The following is a 26,579-nucleotide window of genomic DNA, read 5'->3' as shown; positions in this document are numbered from 1 at the left end:
AGTCTTAGCCAACCTGGCATCAAGAGAGGAAGAGTGGGTCTCCGTGGAGTCAGTCTCTGCAGTGCAGCCTGGGAATCTGAATGCTTCACAAGTTTTCCAGGTGATTCTTATGTATGTGAAATTCGGAGAACCAAGGAATCCAGACTTAGATAGCCTAAACCCATGTCACCAGCCAGAGAGTGGCATAGCTGGGAATGGCACCCAGGAAAGACCCTACTACTTTTGCTCTGTAAGAGTCAGCCATGTGTAAGGTTCTAAGTGCCGAGCGCCACGGCTCAGAACATCGGTGATGTACATACCACGTCATCATAGCTTGTTGCCACTGTAATCTCTGCTGTATCCCCAAAACACGCCGAATGACACAATAACTACAGTGACTGAAAATTAATTTGTGTAGAATTTCACCACAATCCCTTCAAATAACATGAGGGTTTTGCACCACGGAAGCTAGGCACCCCTTGCCTGAGTGCAGGGACCACGGAGGGCGGACCCAGGAGGCAACTGAGTATCTGCTGCTTACCTTGCCACTGATTTGTGCCCTTGGCTTGACCTGACTTGGGAGAAAGAAAGAGAACACGGTGACCTGGAATCTCTGAAATTTCAGCCTGGTGGCCTGGAACCTTGGAAACAGGCCCAGCCCATTGCTGTATGCAAATAGCCCAATTCTGGCCAGCGAGGTTTATCAAAGTTACGTTTTTCTATTGAGTCAGGCAAAGGAGTGAGGGCAGATCAGCCTTTAATTTTAGCTCTTTGGTAACAACCATGACGGCAACGATGAGCTGTACAGAAAGACACATGGATGGTACATCACACGTGTAGGTCATTAGAAATACAGCTATGATTATGAATAGACACATAAAATATGACCTTTCTTTCTGCCAGCCCTCGTGGAGCTTGGTTTGTTTATTATGCAGATCGTGTTTGACTTTATGGAATTGGATGTTATTTAAATTCAATTACTGTGAGGTTAAGTTCTTCTTTCTAGTACCAGTTGAGTAAATTTAGAGGCAGTTAGAGAGAATATGGTATATTTGTCTTATCCCAGTTAAATTAGAGGGAGAAACGCACGGCAGGAATGAAATAACTGTCATGAAAATAGGAAAACATGGTTTGGAGGCTTTGGTTTGGGTTTGTGTGTTTGTTCTCCATGTCTCTTTTTGTATTCCTCTTTTTTTTTTTGAACTGATGAACAGGAAGACTGAAACATTTTCACGAAGAGGGAGGCAGATTCTACCTGGTGTGTGTGGTGTGTCTGTGTGTGTTTGTGAAAATAAGCTGCTGGCATGAGAGAACTGGAAATAATTATGTGGTTAATTGAATTGAGTGTAGATAACTAGAGCTCATTAAGGCCTTAAATCTTTTTTTTTTTCTGCTTAGTAATAGAGCTCTTTCTTTTTTTTAATCAAATTATCTTGCAACAATTCCCATTTCCTTCTGCCAGTGTTGACACACTGTTAGTCTCCTGAAGCCAGGTCTGGCCTTGGTGCCATCGAGAGGGGACATAAGTCTTGGACTTGGCCTGGCCAGGAAGGGAGCATGTTACGTGCTATGATGCGTGGCCAGAAGGGGCTCCAGCCAGAAAACAAATTGCTGCCCGTACACTGCCTGACAATATGCAGAGAATTCAGAATGGCTTGTCTGTGTGTAATAATGGATTCTAGGGCCATGGGGATCTTTGAAGGTCATCATGCCAATCAGCCTGCCTCCCAGAGATAAGAGGGAAACTTGCTTCATCACCCGCCTGGGCAGCAGAAGCCACACCCCCACCCATTTATCTTTTCCACCACAATTTTGCTACTAAGAAGGTCCTCATGATAGGTCATTTTTCTTGACCCCAATACTAGGACACACTGACCTCTCACAGGTCTGTGGAATCAAGAAATCATTGCCTGCAGTCCCACAGGAAGAAGACCCTGGAATCTTCCAGGCTTTCCTTCTGTTCACTGGCCCTGCCTGTGCTCCCGCTTTGTCTCCTTCGTCCCCAGTTCTGTTCCCCTAACTCAGATCACAGTTACACAAATAGTTGGTCAATATCACAGACCAGTTTGGCTGCGCCCATGACGTTGGGAGGATGTGCTATTGATAAGCCTTACTGCTAGCCGGTCCCCCAGATGTGTGGGGTCTGTGGAGTGGTACAAAGCAGTCCTTTGCTTGCCCTGTTAAGCCAACTGTCCTTCCCCGTAGAGATTACCTTGGATGGGCATTGAGGACTCCCTACTTCCCTTGGCATTCCTCCTAATTCTCCTTCACAGTCTCAATGAACTTTTCTTACTCCTGTGCCCATTCCTCCCACCACAATACAGAGTCCACTCCACTCTGGAGGGGAAATGCTAATTTTAAAGCTTTAGGTCCTCTGCATCTTCACAGTTGAGCACAAACAGGGCAAGTGAAAATTTCCTTATTTACATAAACTAAATCTCAGAGAAAACTTTAATGCATTCCTATGCTGATAAAAATATCTGTCTCTTCATAAATTGTAACAATGTTTTCATAAGTCAGTCTCCCAAGGCAACAGAAATAAAAGCAAAAATAAACAAATAGGACCTAGTTAAACTTGTAAGCTTTTACACAGCAAAGGAGACCATAAACAAAATGAAATGACAGCCTACAGACTGGGAGATAATATTTGCAAATGATGTGACTGATAAGAGTTTAATTTCCAGAAGATACAAACAGCTCATACAACTCAATAACAAACAATCCAATCAAAAACTGGGTGGAAGACCTAAATAGACATTTCTCCAACAAAGACATACAGATAGCCAACAGAAACAGGAAAGACACTGAAATGAATATCACTAATTATCAGAGAAATTCAAATCAAAACTACAATGAGGTATCACTTCACATCAGTCAGAATGACCATCATTCAAAAAGTCTACAAATAATAAATGCTGGAGAGGATGTGGAGAAAAGGGAACTCTCCTACATTGTTGGTGGGAATGTAATTTGGTGCAGCCACTATGGAAAATAGCATGGAGATTTCTCAAAAAAAAAAAAAAAAACAACAGACTTATCATATGATCCAGCAATCCCACTCCTGGGCATATATCCAGGGGGAACTTTAATTCAAAAAGATATATGCATCTCAATGCTTATAGCAGCACTATTTACAATAACCAAGACATGGAAACAACCTGAATGTCCATCGACAGATGACTGAATAAAGACGATGTGGTATATTTATACGATGGAATACTACTCAGCCATAAAAAGAATGAAATAATGCCATTTGCAGCAACATGGGTGGACCTAGAGATTGTCATACTAAGTGAAGTCAGTCAGACAGAAAAAGAAGAATACCACATGATATCACTTGTATGTGGAACCTAAAAAAATGATACAAATGAAATTATTTACAAAACAGAAACAGACTCACAGACATAGAAAACAAATTTATGGTTACCAAAGGGGAAAGGAGGGGGAGGAATAAATTAAGAGTTTGGGATTAGCAGATGCAAACTACTATATATAAAATAAACAACAAGGTCCTACTGTATAGCACAGGGAACTACATTCAGTATTTTGCAATAACATTTAATTAAAAAGAATATATATATGATAACTGAATCGCTATGCTGTATACCAGCAACTAGCACAACATTGTAAACCAAATATACTTCAAAAAAAAATCTCGTCTCTTAATTTTGACTTAACAAACGTCTCCTCCTCTCCAAAGGTAGGGGTGTGAGGAGGGAGTGGCAGGGAGAGTTAAAATCATCGTGACCCCACCCATCACTATTACCACATCAATTAACCACCACATCCAGCGAACACTGCCTGGAATTGAGTTCCAAGGAGAGGGGCAAAGGAGAAGCTGCCTTTGCGTTTGTATGTTAATAGGGATCTGGCAAGGCTGACTCTCTTATCAGGGCTGGAAAGGTAAGGATCTATGAACAAGGCTGCTGGGGAGATGAAGAGATGCATGAGAAATAATTATTAGCCTCATTCAGTTACTGGGGTAGTAGATGGTAGAATGTCTATAAACCTGAGATGTTTATAACATGAGGATTATTAATAAGAAGGGAATGTTATTCAAAGGAGGAAGGAAGGAAACTGATCAATGTTTGAAGTAGTGGAGAAGGTGGCTTTAGAGACAAGGAAATAACTCCTATTATAACCCTTTCCATATTAGCTAGCATTTACTGAGACCTCGCTGTGTGCCTGGCACGATGCTAAATGTATTCCCCTCCTCCCCCGATTTCACAGATGAGCCATTTTATTTTAATAGACAGGGCCCTCAGTGCTGCCAGCAATCCTCTTTATTTCTCTAGTGTAACCACTCTTAAACTCTCCCAGGTGTCTATTTCACACCAATTCTCAGACCTCCTCCCCCACCTTCACTCTCAGCCCATGACTTGGCTTCATCTAGAAAACGGAAGAAATCAAAAGAAAACTTGTCAAATCCATGGTTAACTCTCAGTTCTCATCCAACAGGACCCCTCAGCAGCGTTTGACAGGGCCGATTGCTCCCTCTTTCCTGAAACACTTTGGCTTTTGGAACATCACGTTCTCTTCTCAGCACCCTGACCTTCCCTCTCAGGCTCTCCAACTGGCTCTTTCCCACCTCCTAAGCTCCGACGTCTTGGCATCCTCCAAGAAGCATCCCTGGTATCCCTCCTTTCTCCTACCTGCACTCACTCCTGGGCTTGTAGCTTTAAACACCATCTGTAGGCCAGTGACTCTCAAATTTATATCTTGAGCATGGACCTCCGCTAAACTCCAGCCTGTTGTATATTGCACTTCCTATTTGATGTCTCCACTCAGATATTTAATAGACATCTCAAAGTTGACCCGTCCTCCAAAACCTGCCCCTCCCTCAGTCCTGCCCATCTCAACCAAAGGCAACTCTCTAGCCTTCTTATTGCTCAGGTCGCCATCATCCTTGACTTCTATCCTCTCATCTACCACATCCAATCTGCCAGCAAATCTGAGTACCTGTATCTTCAAAAATATATCCAGGAACCATTTCTCAGAACTTTCACTGCTACCAGACTGGTCCCAAACACCATCACCGCTTGCCTGGGTTCCTGCCTCCCTACTTGGCCCTTGCGTCCTTCTAGTCTATTTTCAACACAGCAGCCGGAGGGATCCTGTCAAACATGGTCAGATCATGTCACTCTTCTCTGCTCAAAACTCTCTCCTGGTTTCCCATCTCATTCACAATAAATGCCAAGTCCTTAAAAGGGCTCACAAACCTTGTCTGACCTGTCCCCCCAATTCTTGATCCTCATTATATCTCTGACCTCATTTCCTACTCTCCTTCCCCTCATTCACTCTACTTCAGATACACTGGCCTTTTCGGTATCCCTAGAATATGCCAGGCATGCTTCTGCCTCAGGGCCTTTGAACTTGATGTTCCCTCTGCCTGGAATGCTCAGGCCCCAGATACCCACATGGATTGCTCCCTTACCTTCCCCAGGTCTTCACTCAAAGGTCTCCATTTGGTGAAGCCTTCCATAGCCATTCTTTTTTAGAATTTCAACCTGTGCCTGCCTTCCATTTCCCTTTTCCCTGTTTATTTTTTTTTCCATAGCACATAACAACATTTTAGAAACTTATAGTTTACTTCTTTTTCTTTTTTAAAAATGTCTGTCTCTCTTGACTAGAAAATTTTGGTTAGTTACATTCACTGCTGTATCCCTGTCACCTAGAACAGAAATGGGAAGATACTAAAAGTGTATTTGATGAATAAAGGAATGATTGAATGAAGCCCAGAGGGGTTAAGCAACTTTCCCAGGGTCACACAGACCATAAAAGCCTGGATATACCCGATTCTGTCTGGAACTAGAGCCCAAGTGCTTAACCATCATGTTAGTCTCAACAAAGAGAAGTGTCCCTAAACTGCACTCCAAGGCTGGTGTGTCTGTTGTCCCCTCTGTTCTAATCTCCCAGAGCTGCAAACTACAGCAGGGCTGGGGCTCTCTTGGTGTCACTAGACTACATATTTTTTTTCTGCTCAGTGGCAAGGATGCCCGGTGCCTCTGTGTGTGTGGAAGGAGAAGTCTCTGGCTTATCTGCCACTGCCATGGCAACCACGTAACCTAAGGACTCCAGAAGAGAGTCCTTTCAGATTGAGATGGGAGAAAAACTGAAGCAAGGCAGAAACAAACAGAAAGAAATCTGTGAATGGAGAAATGACAGAAGTCTTGCTTCTGCAGCTGGCTGTGTCACTGGCAGCAAGGAGAACCCATCCTGCTCTCTTCCCGTCCCAGTAGCTCAGCCACAGTCAGGGGCCATGGACCACCTTGTCCTGCCTCTAGATGACCCCACCTAACCCATCCAAGAGGCCTTCTGTTCAGCACCCCCAGGGAAGAAGGGCCCCTAAACACTCTCAGTGACCCTGTGGTAACACAGAGGACAGCCCTGGGCCAGAAGTTGGGAGATTCTTATAGCCATGCTTTGAGGAGATCAGAGTTGCCCACAATGGAAAGATGAAGAAACAGAGCATCAGAGAGGTTAAGAGACTTGCCCAAGTTTGCACAGCCAGTAAGCGTTGAAGAGGCACTTAAACCTAAGGAGTTGGTCTCCGAAGACCAAGCTTTCCACCCCTCCCTTCTACCGTGTGCCATAGGGTCCAGGGGATTAGAGAAGATCCTATTTTTCTTGCCTTAGTCATGGTGGTCTTTGGGCCCCAAAGCTCCAAGCAGATCATCGAGGAAGTGTCTGGTGCCCTTTACATTTAATGAGGCCCTTTGATCTGTGGAGTTTGCTAAGCACTGCAGACAAGATGGTAATAATCCTCCAGCCCAAAGACTGGAGCCTCGGGAGCTGGGCGTAGGGGCCCATCCTCTGTCCTGCCCTGGTGCCCATCCAGCTTGTCCATGCTCCCTTAACGTGCACCTATGACATGCCCAGTTCTACAGGATACACAGGAGCACCCCAAATCCCGGAGGAAACAACTGAAGAATGATCAAGTACCAATCTGTGCGTGATGATGCAGGGGGAAAGACAGGTCCATAGCTGGTGGCTATGGGAGACTTGGTGGAGGAGCCGGAGCTGGACCAGGGAGGGAGAGACAGAGAAGAGCCCCGCAGGGACAGGTGCAGGAGGGACGGCAGGGACCAGAGCACAGAAGGTGGGATGAGCAGTGATGTGGTGAGAAGCTCAGAGTCTGATGTCAGAAAGACTCAGCGTTACATTCTGGCCGTGCTACTGGCTGGCTGAGTGACCTTGAGTTGGACATTTAATCCTCTTTGTTAGGAGTCTCTGTTATACTGAGAGATATTTACCACCTCCGTTTCCATGTTCTACCATTTTACTTTTTAATAGAGTTTACTGCAAAGAACATCTCCATTCAGTCTGACCTGAATCCGTCTGGCTGTTGGCTCATTTCCATTTTTCTTGTTCTTAAAGAAGCCCAGGTTGACCAGTCAGAGATGGTACAGGGTCCAGGTTAAGGCTTCTTAGAAGCCCTAAATACAGAAAAAGTTATGGCTCTCCTCCCAAATGTACATAAAAATATATCAAATCATAAAATACAAAACTGACATGAATGCCAAGGTTAAAATAGCTTCTTTGCAGATTTTTTTTTTCTAAAATCCTGGATCATTTCCTTCACCAAAGTTAAACTTTTCTAACAGCTTCAGTGTCCTTACTTTCTAGTATTTGTGGCACCCAAAGCAAGTCCCTATCCTGCCTTTTGGGTTGTCCAGTGCCCAGGGGAAGAGTGGGTGCCCAGGAGCTCCAGCGGAAATTGTACACCCTTGGCCTCTTAGTCGGCGGCCAGGCACTGGGACCAGACCCGGTCATGCTCCCTCCTTCTCCAGATAACGAGGCTGAGGATCGGGGGCTCCAGTGAGCCCTGAAGGTCCCACATCCAGAGCCACGATGAGAGCCCAGGTCTTGTTATCAGCTGTGCTCTGGCCAGTGGCTCTTCCTGCCCTGTCTCATGGCTGCTGTTTGGAAAGCAAGAATAGCCTTTGCTGTTGCCTGGCACCGCTGCCAGGGACCGGAAGTAATGTCTCTTACCTGATTGGCAATTTGACATGGCTGCTTAACAACCCGATTAATCAAACCCAGCTCATTCTGTTGGAATTAATGAGCCTAGGAAATGCTGCCAGGAATAATGAGGGCTTTTGCCCCTCCCCCCAGCACCTCTCCCCACTCTCCCCCTCCTAGTTCTTTCTCAGAGCCACACAGCAGCTACTCAATATCAGGGGCCCTTAGGCCTTGATGGGCGTGGTGAGTGCCCTGCAATGTGGGCATCTCCTGCCTATTCTACCCCTCTCCCAGGAGCCACAGCTGCCCACCTGGAGCCAGAGGCTGGCCATGTCCTAGAGGAGCAAAGCCTCTTGTTCATCAAACAGATGGGTACACATTCCAACGTGAGTGTTGGATGGGGGGGGTCTCACTGTTTCAGGCACTGTACTAGGTGCTAAGGATGCAAAGACAGTAATAAGATGGATATAAGATACATATTGCTGTGAGGGGTCACAGTGTAGGGGTGACCCAGAGACACATGGGGAACTGCTTTAATGGGGGTATGGAAAGGCCCCAACCCCTCAGCCATAGTGAAGGGGGCCTGTCAATATTGAAGGAGTGCTGGGCACTGAGTGAGGTGCTGAGGTCTCAAGGTTGACAAGTTGGACTGGTTCTCGTTCTTCTGGAGTGGGCAGTCTTATCCCCGTTCTTCAGGGCAGTGCAGGAAACCCCCTGATTAATTTTTTGCTGACTCACTCAAACACAAAGGTTGTTGAGGGCCTGCTGGGAGTAGGCTAGGCACCCAGGGAATGAGGTGCAAAGATGAATGACTCCTCTAGCCTTGCCTTCCAGGGCTCCTCTAAGGGGGAGAAAGGCGTATGCAGAGATCCTCATAAGGTTGTGCTGAGTGCTCTAACAGTACATGCTCAAGGTGCGAAGCACAAGGTACTCAACAATCAAAGCAACCTGGAGAAATCAGGCCTGCCCCCCTTTAGGAGGTGGTTTTGTAACTATTATGAAAACAGAGAGGCAGTTTGGCAGGTATACAAGGTGCAAAAGGACATTCTAGACCTCATCCAGGCTGATGGGTAGTCTTTGAGTGATGAGAGTTGAAGTAGAAGGGAACGATGGTTCCATGCTTTTCGGGAGGAAACGGTTGGTTCTACAGTCTATGGTAAAGAACAAAATGACTAGATACACAAATGAAGATATGTAACTTATAGGTCTGCAGCTCCTGTGTCTGCTAATTCAAAGTTGGGAACAAGGTGTGGTTTCCTGAATAGTGAAATCCCCAAATTAACAGGGGCATGGCTTAAGTGGCCATTTGCCAGACACACATGGGGCCTGGGGCTGAGAGAATGGGACTGTGCATGGCAGCAACTGGATTCTTTGAAAGGAGTGAGGCAGAAGGCATTTTTTCAGAATAGATTAGTTAGGAGGGGAGGGAAGGCACCGGGAGTAAGAAAGGAGGGGGCCATGGGAGAGGTCAGAAGGGAGCACAGGTTGGGGGAGGTGGGTGGGCTCCACTGCTAAAGTCTCTGAGAAGGTAAAAAAGGAGCTGGGTGGACAGGAGTCAGCAAGCAGAAACGAGAGACCCTGGGTTAGGACGGGGAGAGAACAGATGGGGGAGAGGGAATGGGGGGGGAGGGGCTCACAGAGGCACTCTGGGCCACAGCATCAGACCCGGCAGGAAGCACGTGCAGGCTTCAGTGGTGGTCATGTGCTGTGTGGTCACAGGGTGCTCTGGAGACTGAGCCCAGCTCTGCGGTCCACTCACACAGGCTGCAAATCAGGGCACCATCTTTGCCTCCCTGCTTCCGGGCCTGCCCCAGGCTGGGCTTCCCAGCCACTCCCAGCCAGGCCTGAGGGATGTGCCCAGAGGGCCCCAGGCCTCCAGTAAGGGCATCTGCCCAACTTCCTAAGTCCCCAGGATTCAGGCCTGCCTACCATGTTTTTGTCACTCTGGGGGCTGGGGCAAGAAGCTTCACAGAAGGGACCCAGGTCTCTCTGAGCTGTCCTGCAGAAGAGTACAAACTCTCCAGACCAGAGCTCCAAACGCCAGGCAAAACGATCCTCCCTATATATTAAAAACTTGGATTCACTGTTGACATTTGACTATTGGGAGATTTAACGTAAAAATTGCCACCTTGATTCCCACATGGACAGCTTACTGGAGCTGATGATGGCTGTTCCCTTTAACCTGGGTCTGGGCCCTCCAATCCGCCTGCCCGAGGACCCCTGCCCCCCCTCCCCGCCCCCGCTCCCCCTGCCCCCAACCCAGCTAGCTTCTGTCACTGGTATTGCCTTGCTGGGCCTGAAGGCATTTGAGTTTGAGATCTACGGCTGAGCCTTTAAAGAGAAGCCAGTGGAGGCTGACAGCCAGGTGGACGGCAGAGGGCCCCCACAGATCCCCCCCCCCCCACTCATTTCCACAGAAGTCCTAGGACTCAGGCAGTACTGAGTAGGAGCGCGGGGTTCAGAATTGTTAGTTGAAATCACTGAAGTCGCCTGGTTCCCACGGTGGAGAACTGGAGCCCAGACCTCCTCCGTGGGGTCTGGGGCCTCCCAACAAGGCCTTGTGGTCTGGCCTACCCGGGGTGGTGGGGGAGGGGGTGGCAAACCAGCGCCCTAGAGGCCAAACACCCCCAATCCACCCTCCGGCCGCCAGACTCCGGGGCTCGGGCCTCACCACCCTCCGCCTCTCTCCCTGCAGGGGGAGCTGCTGAGCCCGTGCCGCTGCGATGGCTCCGTCAAGTGCACGCACCAGCCTTGCCTCATCAAGTGGATCAGCGAGCGGGGCTGCTGGAGCTGCGAGCTGTGCTACTACAAGTACCACGTCATCGCCATAAGCACAAAGAATCCTCTGCAGGTACCAGCGCGGGCTTCCCCTCCCCGGGGCTGCGGGCCCGGGGCCCGGGGTTTCCCACACCGCCTGCTCTCCCGCGGGAGGGTAATTCCACCTTAGATGGGCTAGGTGAGCGAGACCACGGATGACAAGCGGGCAGGAGGGGATAAGAGAATTTTTGTGTTTTCTTTGAAGCCTGAGCAAGACGAGGAGAGAGGGATGGGGCAAAGACAGATATATATAGAAGGAAAGAAATGCGGAGAATCAGACGGCAGAGGGAGCCTAAGTGAGCTAATGGATGGATGAATGGATGAATGAAATCAGAAAGATAAGGGAAAGGATAGGAAGAAAAGACAAGAGGGAGTAAGGGGAAAACAAGCAAGAAAGACAAGGGGACAGAAGAGTATAGGATGGAAAAAAAGACAGGGCAGGAAGGTGAAGAGAAAGACTGCCCTAGAGCTAAGGGTGGATAGAAGAAATAAGGAGAGAGGAGACGCAGTGGTACGCCCCAAACTCCAACGTGCGTGTAATTCACCTGGAATCTTGTCAGATGCAGACAATGATTCAGGAGGAGAGGCAGGGCCCAAGAGTCTGCATTTCTAACAGCTATCGAGTGATGCTGATGCTGTGGTCCACAGAGCACACTTGGGACAAGGGACTAGAGAAAAATGGAGAAGAGACAGGCGAGGGAAGCAGAGGAAAACAGAAGCATGGGCAAGAAAGAAGAAAGAAAAGGAGGGAATGTGAAGAGTCCGCTGAGAAGGGCAAGGGTGGGAGGGCCAGGGCTCGGGTGGGGTCTGCGAAGCAGATGCACAACGGGCTGGACCTGTGAGAACCGAGGGCTCCCCCAACGTCCACCCCGGCCCCTCTCGCTTTGCCCTGATACAGCCCTCATCCCCAGAGGAGCTGGCAGGCCCCGCGCCACCTCGTAAATCCTCCCAGTCATACAGCTCCCCCTGCAAGGCACACACTTGGAGGGCACTCTGCTTCTGAAAATACCTCCACGGTATTTTCCAGTTAAGCAGCCACGTAATCAATTAGCCAGTGAGGATGGGAGCTGCCGCAGCCTGGCAAGTTTTTCTCTCCTCCTCTCCGAGGGTGGGAGAGAGTCAATCCTGCACGTCCAGGAAGACGGGTGGCTTGGGGGTGATAGTGGTGGGGGTTCTTTGCATGGAAGTGCAGCTGGAAACACCTGGCACCACAGTGTCCATCCATACAGGCCAGCAGGAGGGTATTATTTCCGGAAGAAGGCATTAAAATCCTCAGCCATCCTGATGGTGTACCCAGGGGTCAGAATAAGAGGTGCCTCTCCCTGCACTGGTGCCATCTTTATCCATTCATTTCAAACTCTTGAAGTGTCTTAAAATAGCTGTGTAGTGAGACAGCTGACTCCACGCCCTGGGGTGCATTAACTCTTCCCTTCCTTCTCAGCTGATTCAAGCCTTGGAAAAGGGTCACAGTCCAAACGCACAAGCCCACCCCAAGCTGCCCCCTTGGCTCATAAACAGGCATCAGACCTTAACACATAAAATGAAATACCATTTAGGGATAACTTCTCCCTCCGGGTAAAGAAAAGAAAAGGTTATTCTAATCTTATGAATGCAGTAAGCAAATGGCAGTATTGACAATTTTGACCTATTACTTTATTCTTAAGTTACTACTGTGTCTTTGTGAGTTTCTAGGCACTGGGGACTCTCTGATTCTGTTACTCCTGGATTGTGAGTGGACCACATTGCACTCAGTGGTGTGTGCTCAGGAAATGCCAATTCACCTTTCCAGATAGCCCCAGAAGAAGGAAGTAGTCTGGACTAGCAGCAGTGTTGTGTGGTTGTGGCCCCAGTTGTCCCAACTGCCTGTCCTGGGCTCCTCAGGCTCAGCCAAGTGTGAGACGGCTGCCTGCTGAGCCACAGTGGGGCAACTTCTGCTCCCACAGCCCGGCCAGACCATCTGCGGTACCTGCTCGAGCAGGCAGGCCCTACTGCCAGTGAGCAGAGTGACGGATGCAATGCCAGGGCTGCCTCTGCTGTCAGAGTGGGGAGGTTTCTTCCAGGTCTCTGATCTTTCGCCTCTTGCTTCATGCCCCTTCAATGTCATGAGTACAGCGGGCAGAGCGGCATGTTATCTCAGTGACCCTCTGCAGGCTCTGTTTCTAGCAGATGAGCCCCTGAGAATGGAGGAGTTTCAGGGTGGCCCTGGGGCCTTGAGGCTTTTCTTACCCTCTTTGCTACACCTGAACTGCAACAATATTAACGAACATTTAGTTAGTACTTACTGGGGGCCAGCCACTGTTCTAAGTATTCTTATATGTTATCTCATTTAATACTGAAAGCAACCCAGTGCAGTGGGTACTATTATTATTCCCAATTTACAGTGAGACAATGGAGGCACAGAAGAGTCAGCAATTTGCCCAAAATTGCCCTGACAGAGCAAGGTTACATCCAAGGAGTCTGATTCCTGAGTCTAGCCCTTAACAGATACCCTGCAGTGCCCAGCATGGAGTTTGCTAAGTGTGATTATGAATACCCCCCACTTTGGCACACACAGCTATATTTTTGCTGAAATATAATGAAGGACAGAAATGCTGGCAGCTGGTACCCTTCAGAGCACGGATTACAGCATTGTTCCATTAACCTTCACCGTACTCTAGGGAGCTGAAAGGACCAATGCTCTCCTTTTTTTTTTTTTTTTTTTGAAGGTCCTGATGATGTAGACTTCTCCTAGGTCACACTCCAGAAGTTGGAGCAGAGCTGGGCTCGGATTGGGTCACCTGGCCCTTGCTCACTGCCCCTTGCTGTTCTAAGGATAGAAATGTCCAGGCTCTGTGCTCCTTCCCTTTGTCTCTCCCCTCACCACACAGCAGGGCGTGGAGAAGTCTCAGGACAGTGCAATCAGGATTTCTCTGGGGACAGAGCCCTGATGCCTGGTGGTGGCGGAGCCTGGTGCCTGGAGCCCTTCTCCCCTTCGAGCCACCTGTGAGACAGCAGAGCTCTCCCGTTCTCAGCGTCCTCTTTGCCCCCGCTGCTCCCCACACCTCTCGTGGAGCCTCACACGGGACAGACAGATGGGAAGGGAGCCCTGTGACAGCACCCCCTTCCTGTCCTTTCTTCACATGTTTCAAATTGCCATCAGGGGTGCTGTTTGGTTTCCCCAGGCAGCTTGGGGGCTGGTAGGAAGGGGCCTTAGGGATGAAGGGGAGCTTTCTGTGCCTCTCTTTGGGGTTGCTGAAGTCTAGAGCAGGAGAAGGGGACACGTCCCAATGGTGGAAACAAAAAGCTCAGTCAGGAACCCCCTTCACAGACAGTGAGGCAGGCTCTGGAAAGAGCATTTATTGTCTATGAGAGAAGTCCACTGGATCAGGCCAGCTTCTGGAAAATTCCTTTGTTATATGTAACCCTTGGCTGGGGGAAGCAGTGGAAAATTTAAAGGCCCAATTACCTGTAATGGGAGACTATCTGGATAATTAAATGTGAAGGCTGATGTCCTACATCTAGACCAGCAAGTGTAATGTTTTCCAATAGTTTCAGTTCCTTAGGGGCCTCTGGTCAGTCCTGGCTGGAGCTGGAATCAGTGCCTCCATCCAGGCCATTCAATGTGGGGGGAGGGCTCCCTATTAGCAGATGGAAAATTGTCGGCCTTTCCTTAGGAGTTCTGAAATCTGAGACGCCTTCCGGGGGCGTTCTCTGCAGGGTGTAGGGCAAACTGCTACGTCAGGAGACAGTCCTTTCCTCCACCTTCCCAGATCTGATCCTTTCAACTTCCCTGCTTAAAACTTTTCAAAAGCATGATGTTTACTCTTACAACAGAGTCAAAAATCTGTGTATATTCTGCAAGATCCCACATGGTCGTCTTCCCTTCCTGCTTTCCTAGTCTCACCCCACACTCCCTTCACATCCTCTGCTCCAGCCGCTCTGGTCTTCCTCCAGGTTTTCACACTTACCATGCTTCCTTCTGTCACAGGGCCTTTGCACACGCTTTTCCCTCTGCTGAAGCACACGACCCTCCTCTCTTTGCCTAGTAAACTCCCACTTGACTCATTGCTTCCTCTGGGAATGAAATCCCCTGTCATGGGCTCCCACATGCCATGTACCTCCCTCTTACTCCTGTTGGATTACAGTTGTAAGTAATTGTTTGGTTGTCTGTGTTCCTTAGATTTAAAGGTCCACAAAGGCAGACATCATGTATGTTTTTACTTACTGCTTTATCATCAGCACCAGGCAGAACATCTGACACACAGAGAATACCATGTACATATTTGTTGAGCAAGAGTATGAATAAAAAATCCCAAACTAAAATCCAACTCATAGCTCATTTAGGCCTGCGCTACATAGAATCATAGAATTTCGGAGTGGAAACCCACCCACACCCGAGCCTTCAACCCATCCATCAATACTGCTATTAGCACATTGCTCTTTCTGTTAAAAAACTGAAATCTCAGTGTTCATATACGGTCAGTAAATTATACTGTTTTTCTTTTCTCTCCCCCACATTCTGTGTCCTCTCTCTGTTGAACTGGTAATTTCTAGCATGTCTATTAAATGACATGATGCCAGGTGTTGTTATAGAAAACAAGCAAAAAGGGGGATAGGGGAGCTGTGCCCTCTCAGCACCTATTAGTGTGAAAATAAAGTGTTGCTCTGAGAAGAATATTCTGGGGACCTGGAACACCACCTACACTCTGCATTTCCACTTTCTCCTTCCCATTTTTCTGTCTGTATCATAATCAGCCACAAAGGCTTTCCTTCCCAGGCATGCCTGCCCAGAACCCCCTCCCTGTAATGACTTCTGATCTTCTGATCATTTGGTGTGATGTAGGTTTCCTCCACATCACAAGCACAATGTAAAACTCAGAAACTTGCAGAAATAGCCATTGTCTTACACATTGGAAAGCCCTGGTTTAAATCCAGAGGTGAGCGGTTGGGGCAGCAGAAGGAAGAGGGCTGGGAATGGGGTGGAAGTGGGGTGAGGGCATCCAAGCAACGGCTAACCTGCCATTCTCTTCTCCACAGTGGCAGGCCATCTCTCTGACAGTCATTGAGAAGGTTCAGATCGCAGCTGCCATCCTGGGCTCCCTGTTCCTCATCGCCAGTATCTCTTGGCTCATCTGGTCAACCTTCAGTCCCTCAGCAAAATGGCAGCGCCACGACCTCCTCTTCCAGATCTGTTATGGGATGTATGGATTCATGGACGTGGTGTGCATAGGTGGGTCTGGGGCCTGGTCTCTACGGGAAGTGGGGAGCCACATGCTGGTGAATTAGATCCCTCAGGATCCCTCCTTCTTGAAGGTCAAAGCAGAGATGGCACCAGGCTTGAGACCTGTGAGCTTAAGAGGGGCCAGCGGCTTAGATTTGAGGGGTGAGTAGGGAGTAGGAGGAGGCAGGGCAAAGAAGGAAGATCTAAATCTTTCCCCAGCAAATCTGTCCTGCCCAGTTGAAGGTAAGAATAAAAGGGCTTGCCTCCAAGAATATTTGAGAAAGGTCAGTTGGTCAGTCTATTTGCCTTGAACAAGATGTGGAAGGCCCCAATCTGTTGTATACACCACGGTTGCCAAGTCATGACAAGGGATGGATTATACATTTAGCTCCATTGTCTTCACGGCAAAATGCCCAGAAACAGCCGTGATGATACCTGTCCCCTTTTCCCAGCTTTCCATAAGCCTATTATATGCCCAAGATTTCTCTAGTCTAGTGTTTCAGTGTATGTGGTCCTGGGGTTCCACACACAAGTTCAGGAGCCCCTTTGGGGGTGGGGAATGAAACTCTGTCCAGACAGACTCTCAATCTTCACTCCTGTTTCACCCTAACCTTCTGTACTTTTATCTATTTACATGTGTGTTTGTTCCAGGTAAGATTTTGTTTTAAAGCCTAGAGTGTTTTAGAAAAAAGCTGGAAACCTGCCACTGTAGCTCCTGCTGGTTCCCTCACACCATTCCCGAATGTATGTTTTCTCCCCTTCTGTCGTGTTCAGTTGGTTGGTGGGGGGCTTTTTGTTTTTCCCAACACACGATGGTGGCTGCCAACTCTGAAGTCTTCATCCAAGTGACTGAGGAGGTGGGGAATGGGCCTGGTTTTCTCTGAGTGGATGAAGCCTGCTTAAGCACTGGTCACAAACCCTGACCTGGACCTCTCAGCTTACCCCCGAGGCAATAGCACCGAGAGCACCAGGGTTCCACAGCTGTCTTCTCTGGGCTCTAGTTTGTGTATCACATCAAATATGATACTCCACTCTCTTTGGCAAGAAATCATCTCTTAGCTAGAATTTGGCTGAGAGGGTGTCCTCTTTCTTCGGGGTCCTTTAATGTCAGGAATCATAGGGGCCTGGAGACTTGCATACTGATTACAGCAGCCAGAGAGACCAGTGACGCTGGAAATTGTAAGTTTGTCTAAGCATCTTGCTGCCTCTCCCTGCTGGCTAACCATAACATCAACCCCAAGTTCAAGAGCCTTTTGATCATGGCACCGAGGCAGTGAAGGAAACAGACTGCCCGGGTTTGGAGGACTGTGGAAGAGAGAGGACTGTGAATGGGGAAAAATTTGACTTTGAGGCATTCTAAGTTAGTTCCCTCTCCCACCAAACTCCCTTCCTTCCCCTGCTGAGGCACAGGTTGTGGATGCCAAAAACCAGGTGTGTCTCCATATGGAGGTGTACAGCTCTGGCTGGAGGGGGAAACAGTGGCAGCCCTTCCAGATGCCCTTCACTCTCCTTCAGGCAGGCTTTTCATGGGTTCCTGATGTGCACTTCTAGGAGACAAGCTTTCCCGTCACATGATGTATTAGTCAGCTTTGGCTGCAGTAACAAACAACCCCCAAACTGCACTGCCTCACAAGTGTTGATGTCCCATTCATGGGTCTGTGAGATGGTTTGGTCCTGCTGGGCTTGGCTGGACTTAGCTTCTGACTGTGTGTTGGACTCAGGCCTGCTCTGAGTGTCTCCTCATGCAGGGGCCCAGGCTATTAGGGAGCAGGGACTACTGGGGTATCTTCTTCTAGCCAAGTGCAGGAGCACAAGAGGACTGAATGGTGGAAATTTGCATTGCTTCTCAAATGCTCAGTACTGGCATGCTGTCCCTTCTGCCCACAGCCCATGAGCCAGTGAAGTCACCAGTAAGCTCCTCCCCTGGAGGGAACATGGGTGAGAGAGAGGAGCCTAAATACCATCTACAAGTCAAGGCTCCATAGCTTTGAAAACCAAGAGTACTGGACATAGAAGAGGCCATGCCATTGACCAGTACAATGCGTTTGTTTTGAAGTTGAGAGGACAGGGGTTCAAGGAAGGGAGGTGATCTGCTCAAGATTGCTCAGCTCAGATTAGAAGCAAAGTCTCCTGGCTGGAGCTCCAGTGCTCTTCCCATTATCCTCCTGCATCAGATGGCAGTAATCCCAAGGTGTCACTTCTGGGATACCTACAGATGCCACCTGCAACTTCGAGGGCACCTGGGCTCACTTATAGGAGGAGCCCTCACACCAGGCCTGCTCCCTGTGGCTCTGAGCCACCAAGCACCCCTGCTCTGGCCTGCCTAGTGCTCTGGTCTCTTCTGTGCATGGTGTCTGCCCTGAGTAGGGCCCCTCAGCACCATCTCCTCCTGTGTGTCTTTCTTGGCTTCTCTATCTGCCTGCCTCCCCACAGCCCACCTCCTTCTCTCTTCTCTCTCACTGCACACGGCACTCAGTCACTCAATTTTTGGGAGAAGCAGAGTGAGCTAAATACTTAGAGTTTCCACATTGTTTTCCTTCCTTCCAAACTTTTAGGGAAACATAACGTCCCGGTTGCCCAGATACAACATGACCCATCTATCTGCTCTGACAGCCAGTGACTGTTTGGAGACAGCCATTGGATGGGAGGGGGATATGTAGGGACCCTAATTGCTTTTGGTGCCATCAAAAGTGGTCAGATATATTTATATTTACACTATCTCACCTTCACAAAGTCTTGACTGCTCTATTATTTTATTTATTATAACGGGAGCTAATTCTGCTTCAGAGCATGTCCCCGGGGCAACAATTATTCTTCCTATTTTTCAGATGGTGAAACTCTGAGACTGGGGAATTTGTCCTAGACTGACTCAGGTGGCAGAGTAGGGCTCTCAGTTCAGGGCTTATATTAGGAGGTGCTGTCCGTAGGAGAAAATGCTGGGAGACAAAATTAAAAGGGGTGTGAAATGTGATCTAGATAAGAAGTGGAGGGGGTGACAGGCAGTAGCTGGAATATGCAGATTCTTGTGCTGGTTTCAGTGATGATGATTCTGATGATGGTGATGATGATCAACAGTGATTATGGCGGTTTTAAGGGTGAAGTTCAAGTACCGGTCACTTCTCTGCAGTGTTCTGGCCAGTTGCAGGCGGAAACACATAACACTGCGCAAGTAGGTGTAAAAATATCAGCTTTTTAAGGGCTCTCTGGGAGGGAAAATCAGGGGACACCTCGTTATTTTTAAGCTTAACTAGACATTCAGACCCATGGAACTACCAGAGAGCACGTCTGGCACCAGATTGACTTAGAGGAAAGTAGGACAGGCACCAGAGCCTCCACAAGGCAAGTCCAGCTTACCCCTGTAGGCGAATCCTTACTGCACTCCATATCCTAGTCCAGGGCTAGTCTCTTGGCCCCCAAATGATAGCTCAGAAGCAAAGAGATAAGACCCACAACAGTGGGCACAAGGTCCATCTTGGCATGGTTTCCAGGCTCCCCGCAAAAGTCATGCTCATTTACAAGAGTCACTGTACTCAGAAAGCCCAACACTACAGCCTCCCAGCAATTTTTATAGTAAAGTGCCCACCAATCAGGGGTCACCTCCAACTTAGGCAATGTTATAACACAGCTGACACTCCACCTTCATCAGATTTCCAGGGGAAACAAACCAGAATGCCAATCCAGGAACCAATTTGTTCCCAAAGAAGGAGAAAGTATACTATCACTTCTCTCCTACCACCTTCTGCCTTCATATGACTGTGAGCCTGGACTTTTAGTCTGATTCACCGAACCAATGGGAGGTAGCGAAGCTGGAACAGAGAACAGAGACCAGGCTGAGCTGGCCAGAAGGAAGCACGACGTGGTCCCCTTTCTGCACAAAGATGGAGAACACGGAGGAGAGCCACAGGGCGGCACCTACTTACTTTTGAGGCAGTCGTCAGTTTAAAAATGCAATGGTTTAGCTCTCTCCCATAGAAAAGAAGAAACTTCCCATCCAGAAATCCTGGGAGAGTGGAAGAAGATGATGTGAAAGAGTGCGCAGAGGAAAAGAGGGCCTCCCCCAGAGAATGGGTGGAAGTGGTGATGAGAGAGGCGAGTGCTTTCAAGAAATGTTGGGTGAAGGAAAATGTTGACTGAAAGAATCAGTATCTGTAGACCCAAGCTCCTTGGATACACAGAGCAATTTTTACCTGGATAGAAAGTTTATCATCAGGAGAGAGAAAAATGAGTCTAGCCCTGGGTTAGCTCAAAAGGTGCAGTAAGAAATAAAGAAGACCATTTGTTAAAATGAATCTTTGAACTCTCTCTACTTTCCAGACACCAAGAGCAATATGTCTATTCCCTAAGACTTAAATGGCCTCAGGTAGTAAAAAATCTGAGTCAACATAAAATGTATAGCTTTAATTAATTAATCCTTAAAAATATATTTCCCTTTTCCATCAGAGCACTGTGCTGAGGGAAAGCTGATGAGAGTGGGAGGGATATATGAAGAGGAACTCCACTGAGCACCAGCACCAGCTCAGCAGATATTCTCTGCCATGAAACCAGGAGGATGCAGAGCCTTGGACACGGTCAGCTCGCTGCTCGTGTGTCCACCTGGCTGGCCTTCAGGTCAATTAGTGACAGTAAAGACTCTCAGGCAATGGCCTTCAGTTCCCACCAATGGGAAATGCCTGAAATGGTTGCTGGGTTCACTGATGCACTGTGGGTCCAGGGTAGTAGACAATGGTTCTGGACTTGATCATAACAGAGGGTTGCGTATTCTGGGATAGATATAAGGCTGCCTCTACAGATTAAACATCTCTTAGCTTAGAGTGCTAATTTCCTAGACCAATCTATGCCACTGTGAAAGCCAAATGTAAGTCGCTATAGACAGGACAAACCATCAAACCCCTGCAAGGACAGAGAGGAACAGAGAAAGGGGCCCAAAACACTAAAAGATAAGTAGGGTAATTATGATGATCCATATTTAACAGGTGAGGATAGCTTTAAAGCAGTTGGGTTCCAGGTCACATAACTAAGCAAATGGCAGAGCTGAGGACTGGACCAAGAACATCTGGCTCCAATTCCTGGGCACTTTCTACTGCTTATTTCTTCTCTGATTGCTCTGTGAAATTGCAAATGCAGAGCTTGAATGTGGAGGCAGGTTGAGGGGAAATTGGTCCAGTAATACCTTGACCCATCGGGTAATGGCTGTGAGCAATAAGAAATTCAGTGCACCCCAGCTGCTCCTCTCCTGCATTCAGGGTTTTGGAGGGTGGCCATTGTTGTACCTCCCTTTTGATCAGTGCTATTCTGATACCAACTAAGAGGGAGGCTTGAGAAGTTGAGATGAAATTCGGGTGGTTTGTCTCCCTGTGAGACACTCTGGTGAAAGGTACTTGGGGTATGGGGAGCTAAATCTACTGGTTAACATGAAATTGGGGAATCTATTCCTTCACTCAGAAATATTTATTGAGTGGGAACTCCCAATAGGAGAGTCACCTGCTCTTAAGGATCTTACATTTCACTGGGGAGGCAGATAAATGAATTACTGATCCTAGTAATAAGCGCTGGAACACAGAGGTGAGTGAGCACAGGAAATGACTAAGTCAGAGTGGGCTTGGGATGGTCATATCCATTCATTCAGTAGCATTTATTGGCTGTCTTGTTTTGTTCTTGAAACTAGGGAACATTAACAGAGAGATGAATGAAACACAGTCCCTGCCGTTGAAGAATTCATAGTCTACAAATAAATCACAAGACAGCAGGAACTTTTACAAGACACAGAAAAAGGTAGAACAGAGCAGAGAGCAATTAACTGTCTCTTGGAGGTGTCCAGGAAGGTTTTCTAAAGTAAGGGACTCTATCCTTGAGCTAGTTTTATGTCAAAGTTTGTTCAGAAGAGTGGAGAAGAAATTCCAGGCAAAGCATGTGTAGTGACACAGAGACATGAGAGAACAAGGTGTACTTAAGAAACTTTGGGCAAATTTGTATGGCTCAGTGCAAAGAGCCAAATCCTATAGCATCACGAATCATGTGCTAGGCAGCTCAGACTACCCTGCTGGTAATGAGGAGGCATTGATAGGATTTTATACAGAAAAGAAGCATGATCAGATGTGTGTTTTAAAGAGGTGACTGGGGAGGATGGATCAGAGTTGGACAGACTAGAAGCTGAGAGAGACCAGTGGGAAAATGCTCGTTACAATGTATGCAAGAAGTAAAGAGATGCAGAACTGTGGCAGTGGGGGAAGACGCATAAGGGAAGACCTTGAGAAGCATGTAGGACTTGGACTTGATAGGACTGTGGGAGCCCCAGGACTCTGGCGTGAGTGCAGACTGGGCACCATCACTGAGCATGAGGATGGTGTGGGCAATGGATGAAACCAAGGGGAAACAAAGATGTATATCTTCAGAAAAGACACCAAAACAAAAGGATCATCTTAAGCCTAAAATCCAGGCAGAGAGGCAAGAGGCAGTTCCTAAGTCAAGAGTTTGCAGTAGAAGAGAAGCAAGACACATGAAGGACATGATGGGCTGCAAAGAAGAGAATGCTGGGCCAGGAAAGTGTCTCTTTCCTGAGGTAGAAAGAGGGAAAGCCTTATTTTTTTTTTTTTTTTTTTTTTTTTTTTTAGTGCATAGGTGAGTCCCCTCCTGGGACACAGAGGGAGATGTTGAGGGCATTAAGCCATTTCTGGTGACAGCTAGTGACTGATGGAAAGGAGGGAAAGTAAGGAAAGGTCTCCGTAGGCAGTTGAAGACAGACTTGGAGGGCGACAGTAAGAGGTGTTTGAAGCTGTGGGTTTGCATTAGATCCTTAGGACAAATGGTCAGAGAGTAGGTGACTATGGGCAGAGACTTAGGGAACATTAAACACTTAGGGGATGGAAGGAGACAGAAGGTGAGAAAAAATAGGAGGGACTAAGCCACAAAACCCGGAGTGGCGGGTTTCTGGAATGACGGGAGTGGTGCTACATTATGGTCTGCGGCTGCATGTCACTCAGCTGCTTACTAACCTTGGGACCTTAAGTGATTTGCATAACCTCTCTCTGCTTTTGTTTTCTCATCTGTGGAATGGGATAGTAATCCCGTCTTCAGAGGACTGAATAAGATGGCACAAGTAAAGGAGCAGGCACTCACACATACGTGACCAGGATAGGAGATACTTGATCAGGGTAGATTCCCCTCAGGGTAGGCACTCAGTAAAGGTTTTCCCAAACAGTGAAAACCTGAATCCAGCCATGGCCTAGAGAGACTGACCAGAGTCCTCACATAACAGAGAATCTGCTGTTATTTGGAGCAGTGCCTCATCTGGAAGGTTTTGGCTCCCTCACCCATGTCCGCCCCAAGAGCAGCTCTGATTACATCGAATGTCCTCGTTCCACCTGCCTCCTCTTCCGTCATCTCTAAAGACGCTGTCTTCCCCAGCAGAGAAGCTGACAGAGCCTCCCGGGAAACAAATGGGACATTCTCTGCTCCAGCGGGTCACGTTATTAGGATTTAACAAGAGCAAATTAATTAAGGTCTTTGACACCAAAAACATTTCTTTTTCACTCCATAGACCCAAGAGATTGGCCACTAAGAAGTCAACTCTGCAAACATGAGGACCTCATCCTCATCTTGTTTGTTTTTCACTTATGAGTGGAAGGGGTCAGGGAAGGAAAGTGAGCGAAATTTCTGAAATTACTCCAAATCTTCAAAACAGTGGGATAGGGTAATTAACGAAACCATAGAAAAGTTTTTTGTTAAAGCTTCCTCTGCGTGCAGTCCACTGAGGTTCTTTCCATTGATTTAGAGATGTCTGGTACCTTCCCTCTGAGATAAAAGGGTTCAAAACTCAGTTTACAGCAAGTGGGCAGGGAGCAGGGGTACCAGGACTGTAAAAACATGGTTTTTCAAATTGAATTTTCATTCAACTCTAACAAAAAACCACATATATGCCACAAATATTCCTTCCTTTCTTCCCTCCTTCTGGATAGAAATAACCCCACCTGTCAAATATTTTAATTCCCTGATTAGGAAACGGAAAATATGGAGGAGGTAGCCCAGTGCAGTAGAAGAGACCAGGAAGCAGAAGACTTAGGTCTGAAGACCAGATTAGCTACTAACCATGACCTGGGGCAAGTTACTCACTCTGTCTACAATTCAGCTGACTTACCTATAGAATGAGACAGTTAAACCTCATAACCTACAAGATCCTTTCAGGTCTGACATTCTAGGATTTTGAATTGAAATTACTTCCACTGTGAGGTGTCATGACTCTCAGATATTGGCAACTGTGGATGCAGCGGATTCCCAGTATTGTCGAGCCGGGGCAAAAAACCTACAAGCATCAGCTACATAAATGAACAAGATGATTCTCAGTCCACGTACTTGCATGTGGTTTATCCAATTTTACGGATTAACTGTTAACTTGTATTTCCCCACCCGCTTTCTTAAGCACCTCCTCCCCTCGCCCCCCTCCTATGCAAGGTCACCTTTCTCCACATCTGACCTGCTGAATGATCCGAGGATGAAGATGACAGATTTAGAAGCAGACATGCCAAGCAAGCTCTGTCCCCTCAAAGGAGACCCCTTGGGAGGCAATTCAGTTGTGCTGACAGGGCTCAAAATATTTTAGGAACACTTAGGGAACTGCCTTCAGTGCCTGCAGCTCAGTTTTTGGAACAGATTCAGAAGTGGCAAGTCTGTCCTTTGATGATGAGTCTGTGGCTAGAAAGACCACAGTCTGGTAAATAAGGTAGATGCTCAAGCACATGAACTTTGGGGACCACATGAGATGTGCCATCAAACTCAACTGCTTTTCTCTGTGGCCCTTAACCTAGCACTGAGGGCATTTTAGTTAGGGTAACTCCAGCAGACAGAAAGAAAAACCAGTCCCCAGATTCGGCGTTTTAACCCAATGCAGCGATTCAAGGACCCAAGACCCTTCCATCTTGTGGCTCCACAGTTCCCTAAGCTTTTGAATTTTTTTATCTCCAGCTAATAGAAAAGCATGGATAAGGCACACACACACACACTTTCCCCCTCAGTACCCATTAAATCTTGGCTTGACCCACCCTCACATTCAGTGCCAGTCACCTCGCTCTACCTGAGTGCAGAGAGATCCCTGAGCTCAGTGTCCTGTTCTGTAAAGTGGAGGTAACATCACCACCTTCAGTGGGTTTCTGTGATAAGTTGACCATATTTGCGAAGCCCTTTTGGTGATAGCATTTTGATAAGCATTCATTAAATGTTGACTCTCATCACCATCATCATCGCCATCACCATCATCACCATGACCTCAGCATCACCACCCAGAGCGGCTGAGAAATGCAGTTCTGTCAGTATCTGTCCAGAGAGTGAGAGCTCTAAGCCTCATTTTTAAAAACCCACAGGAAAAAGTCTACAGTCTCTTAGGGCATACCTTCATAAACGCACTTCCAAGAAAGGACCTCTCGATTTTACTAATGCAAGAATATTTGGGACTCCAGGGATATTTCTCTTTCCCACCCAGTCCCACTGAGTTAAGCTCACTCCATTTCAAAGAGTCTTGGCACTCTTAGTGACTGTCTAGCAAAGGTCTTCTCACAGGTCTCTGCAATGCCCTGCGCAAGCAGAGTGGCTGCGATGGTTCTGGCTCTGATGCACTGAGAAACACTGTATAGCTCAGACGAGGTCAACTGGCCCAGCAGCGGTCCTGCTAGGAAGGGAGTGCTTTCAGAAGTCACCTCCCAGGGGACACCCTCTCCCTGGCCATTGATAAGGCATGGATGGGATGGAAACAGAAGGGGAAGGTGGCTTTGCGTTCACCCTCACTGAACGCTCTCAGCCTTTTGAGTCTTTATTATGGGGTCACCTGAAGAACTAAAACTTGAACCATTTGAGTCAAGGTAAGGCTGCCCACATGAAGCCCCTGGATCCACATCTCACCACCTCCTCAGGGAGGCCCCCAGAGGTACAGCGTGGCTACGCTTGTGAGAAACACAGAGCTGTACCCCTGGAGAATATTGGGCAGGTGGTGGCATCTCCCAGTAGCTCCTGCTGGGCCCACCCAAACTAGCTGGTTATATTGATTTCTTTCCCACACCTGCCCAGTTAACACTTCAGTGCCAGTTCTGGACCCTTGAGGGGTAGCATCTGGAAGATAAGTACTTGGCAACAGTGGGACTTCATGGGTAAGTCTTGCCCCACAGCTGCCTGACAACAGGTAATTCTGCAGCAGGAGGGGAGCATCCTTGGCACCACTGAAGGTTCTCGGTGGTGGGAGAGGAGACACAGGTATGAAGTCTCACCTCCACAAGTGTAGAATCAGTTGGTCTTCAGAGCTCCTTTCAGTTCTAGCATGTTCATCTATGAACAATGCCTCAGGCTGAGGACTGGGAAGGACAGTTGGAAGACAGAAGACCAGGTGCCTGTGGCTGGGAATGGAGTTGGCAATAAAGGAGGAGAAGGGAGGTGAGGGGGCTTTTTTCTGTCCTGTAATTTCCCCTCAAACAATTAATATCTTGTGGCACCCAGTATAAATCTATGCCCAGCCCAGTGAAGGCACCAGCACACGGGGTTCATTACCTCATTTAATCTAAGAAAAACCCTATAAGGATGGGGGTATCAGCCCCAATTTCCTGATGAGAAAACCGAGGCTCAGAAAGAGGAAGTAACTTAC

At 47.8% G+C, this 26,579-nt stretch overlaps 1 protein-coding gene across 1 annotated transcript in view; it reads left to right on the top strand.

Annotated features, from left to right (window-relative positions):
• Positions 1-26,579, top strand: part of MARCHF4 (membrane associated ring-CH-type finger 4) — a 93,131-nt gene that overhangs the window by 61,056 nt on the left and 5,496 nt on the right. Inside the window, exons 2-3 of the mRNA XM_010979701.3 lie at positions 10,637-10,792; positions 15,775-15,967. Coding sequence (XP_010978003.3) covers positions 10,637-10,792; positions 15,775-15,967 — 349 coding nt within the window. The remainder of the gene's footprint in view (positions 1-10,636; positions 10,793-15,774; positions 15,968-26,579) is intronic.

The sequence above is a fragment of the Camelus dromedarius genome, chromosome 4, assembly GCF_036321535.1.
Source record: "Camelus dromedarius isolate mCamDro1 chromosome 4, mCamDro1.pat, whole genome shotgun sequence".
Taxonomy (NCBI): domain Eukaryota; kingdom Metazoa; phylum Chordata; class Mammalia; order Artiodactyla; family Camelidae; genus Camelus; species Camelus dromedarius.
Note: the sequence above shows the minus strand (reverse complement) of the source record. Positions and strands in the feature narration are given on the sequence as shown.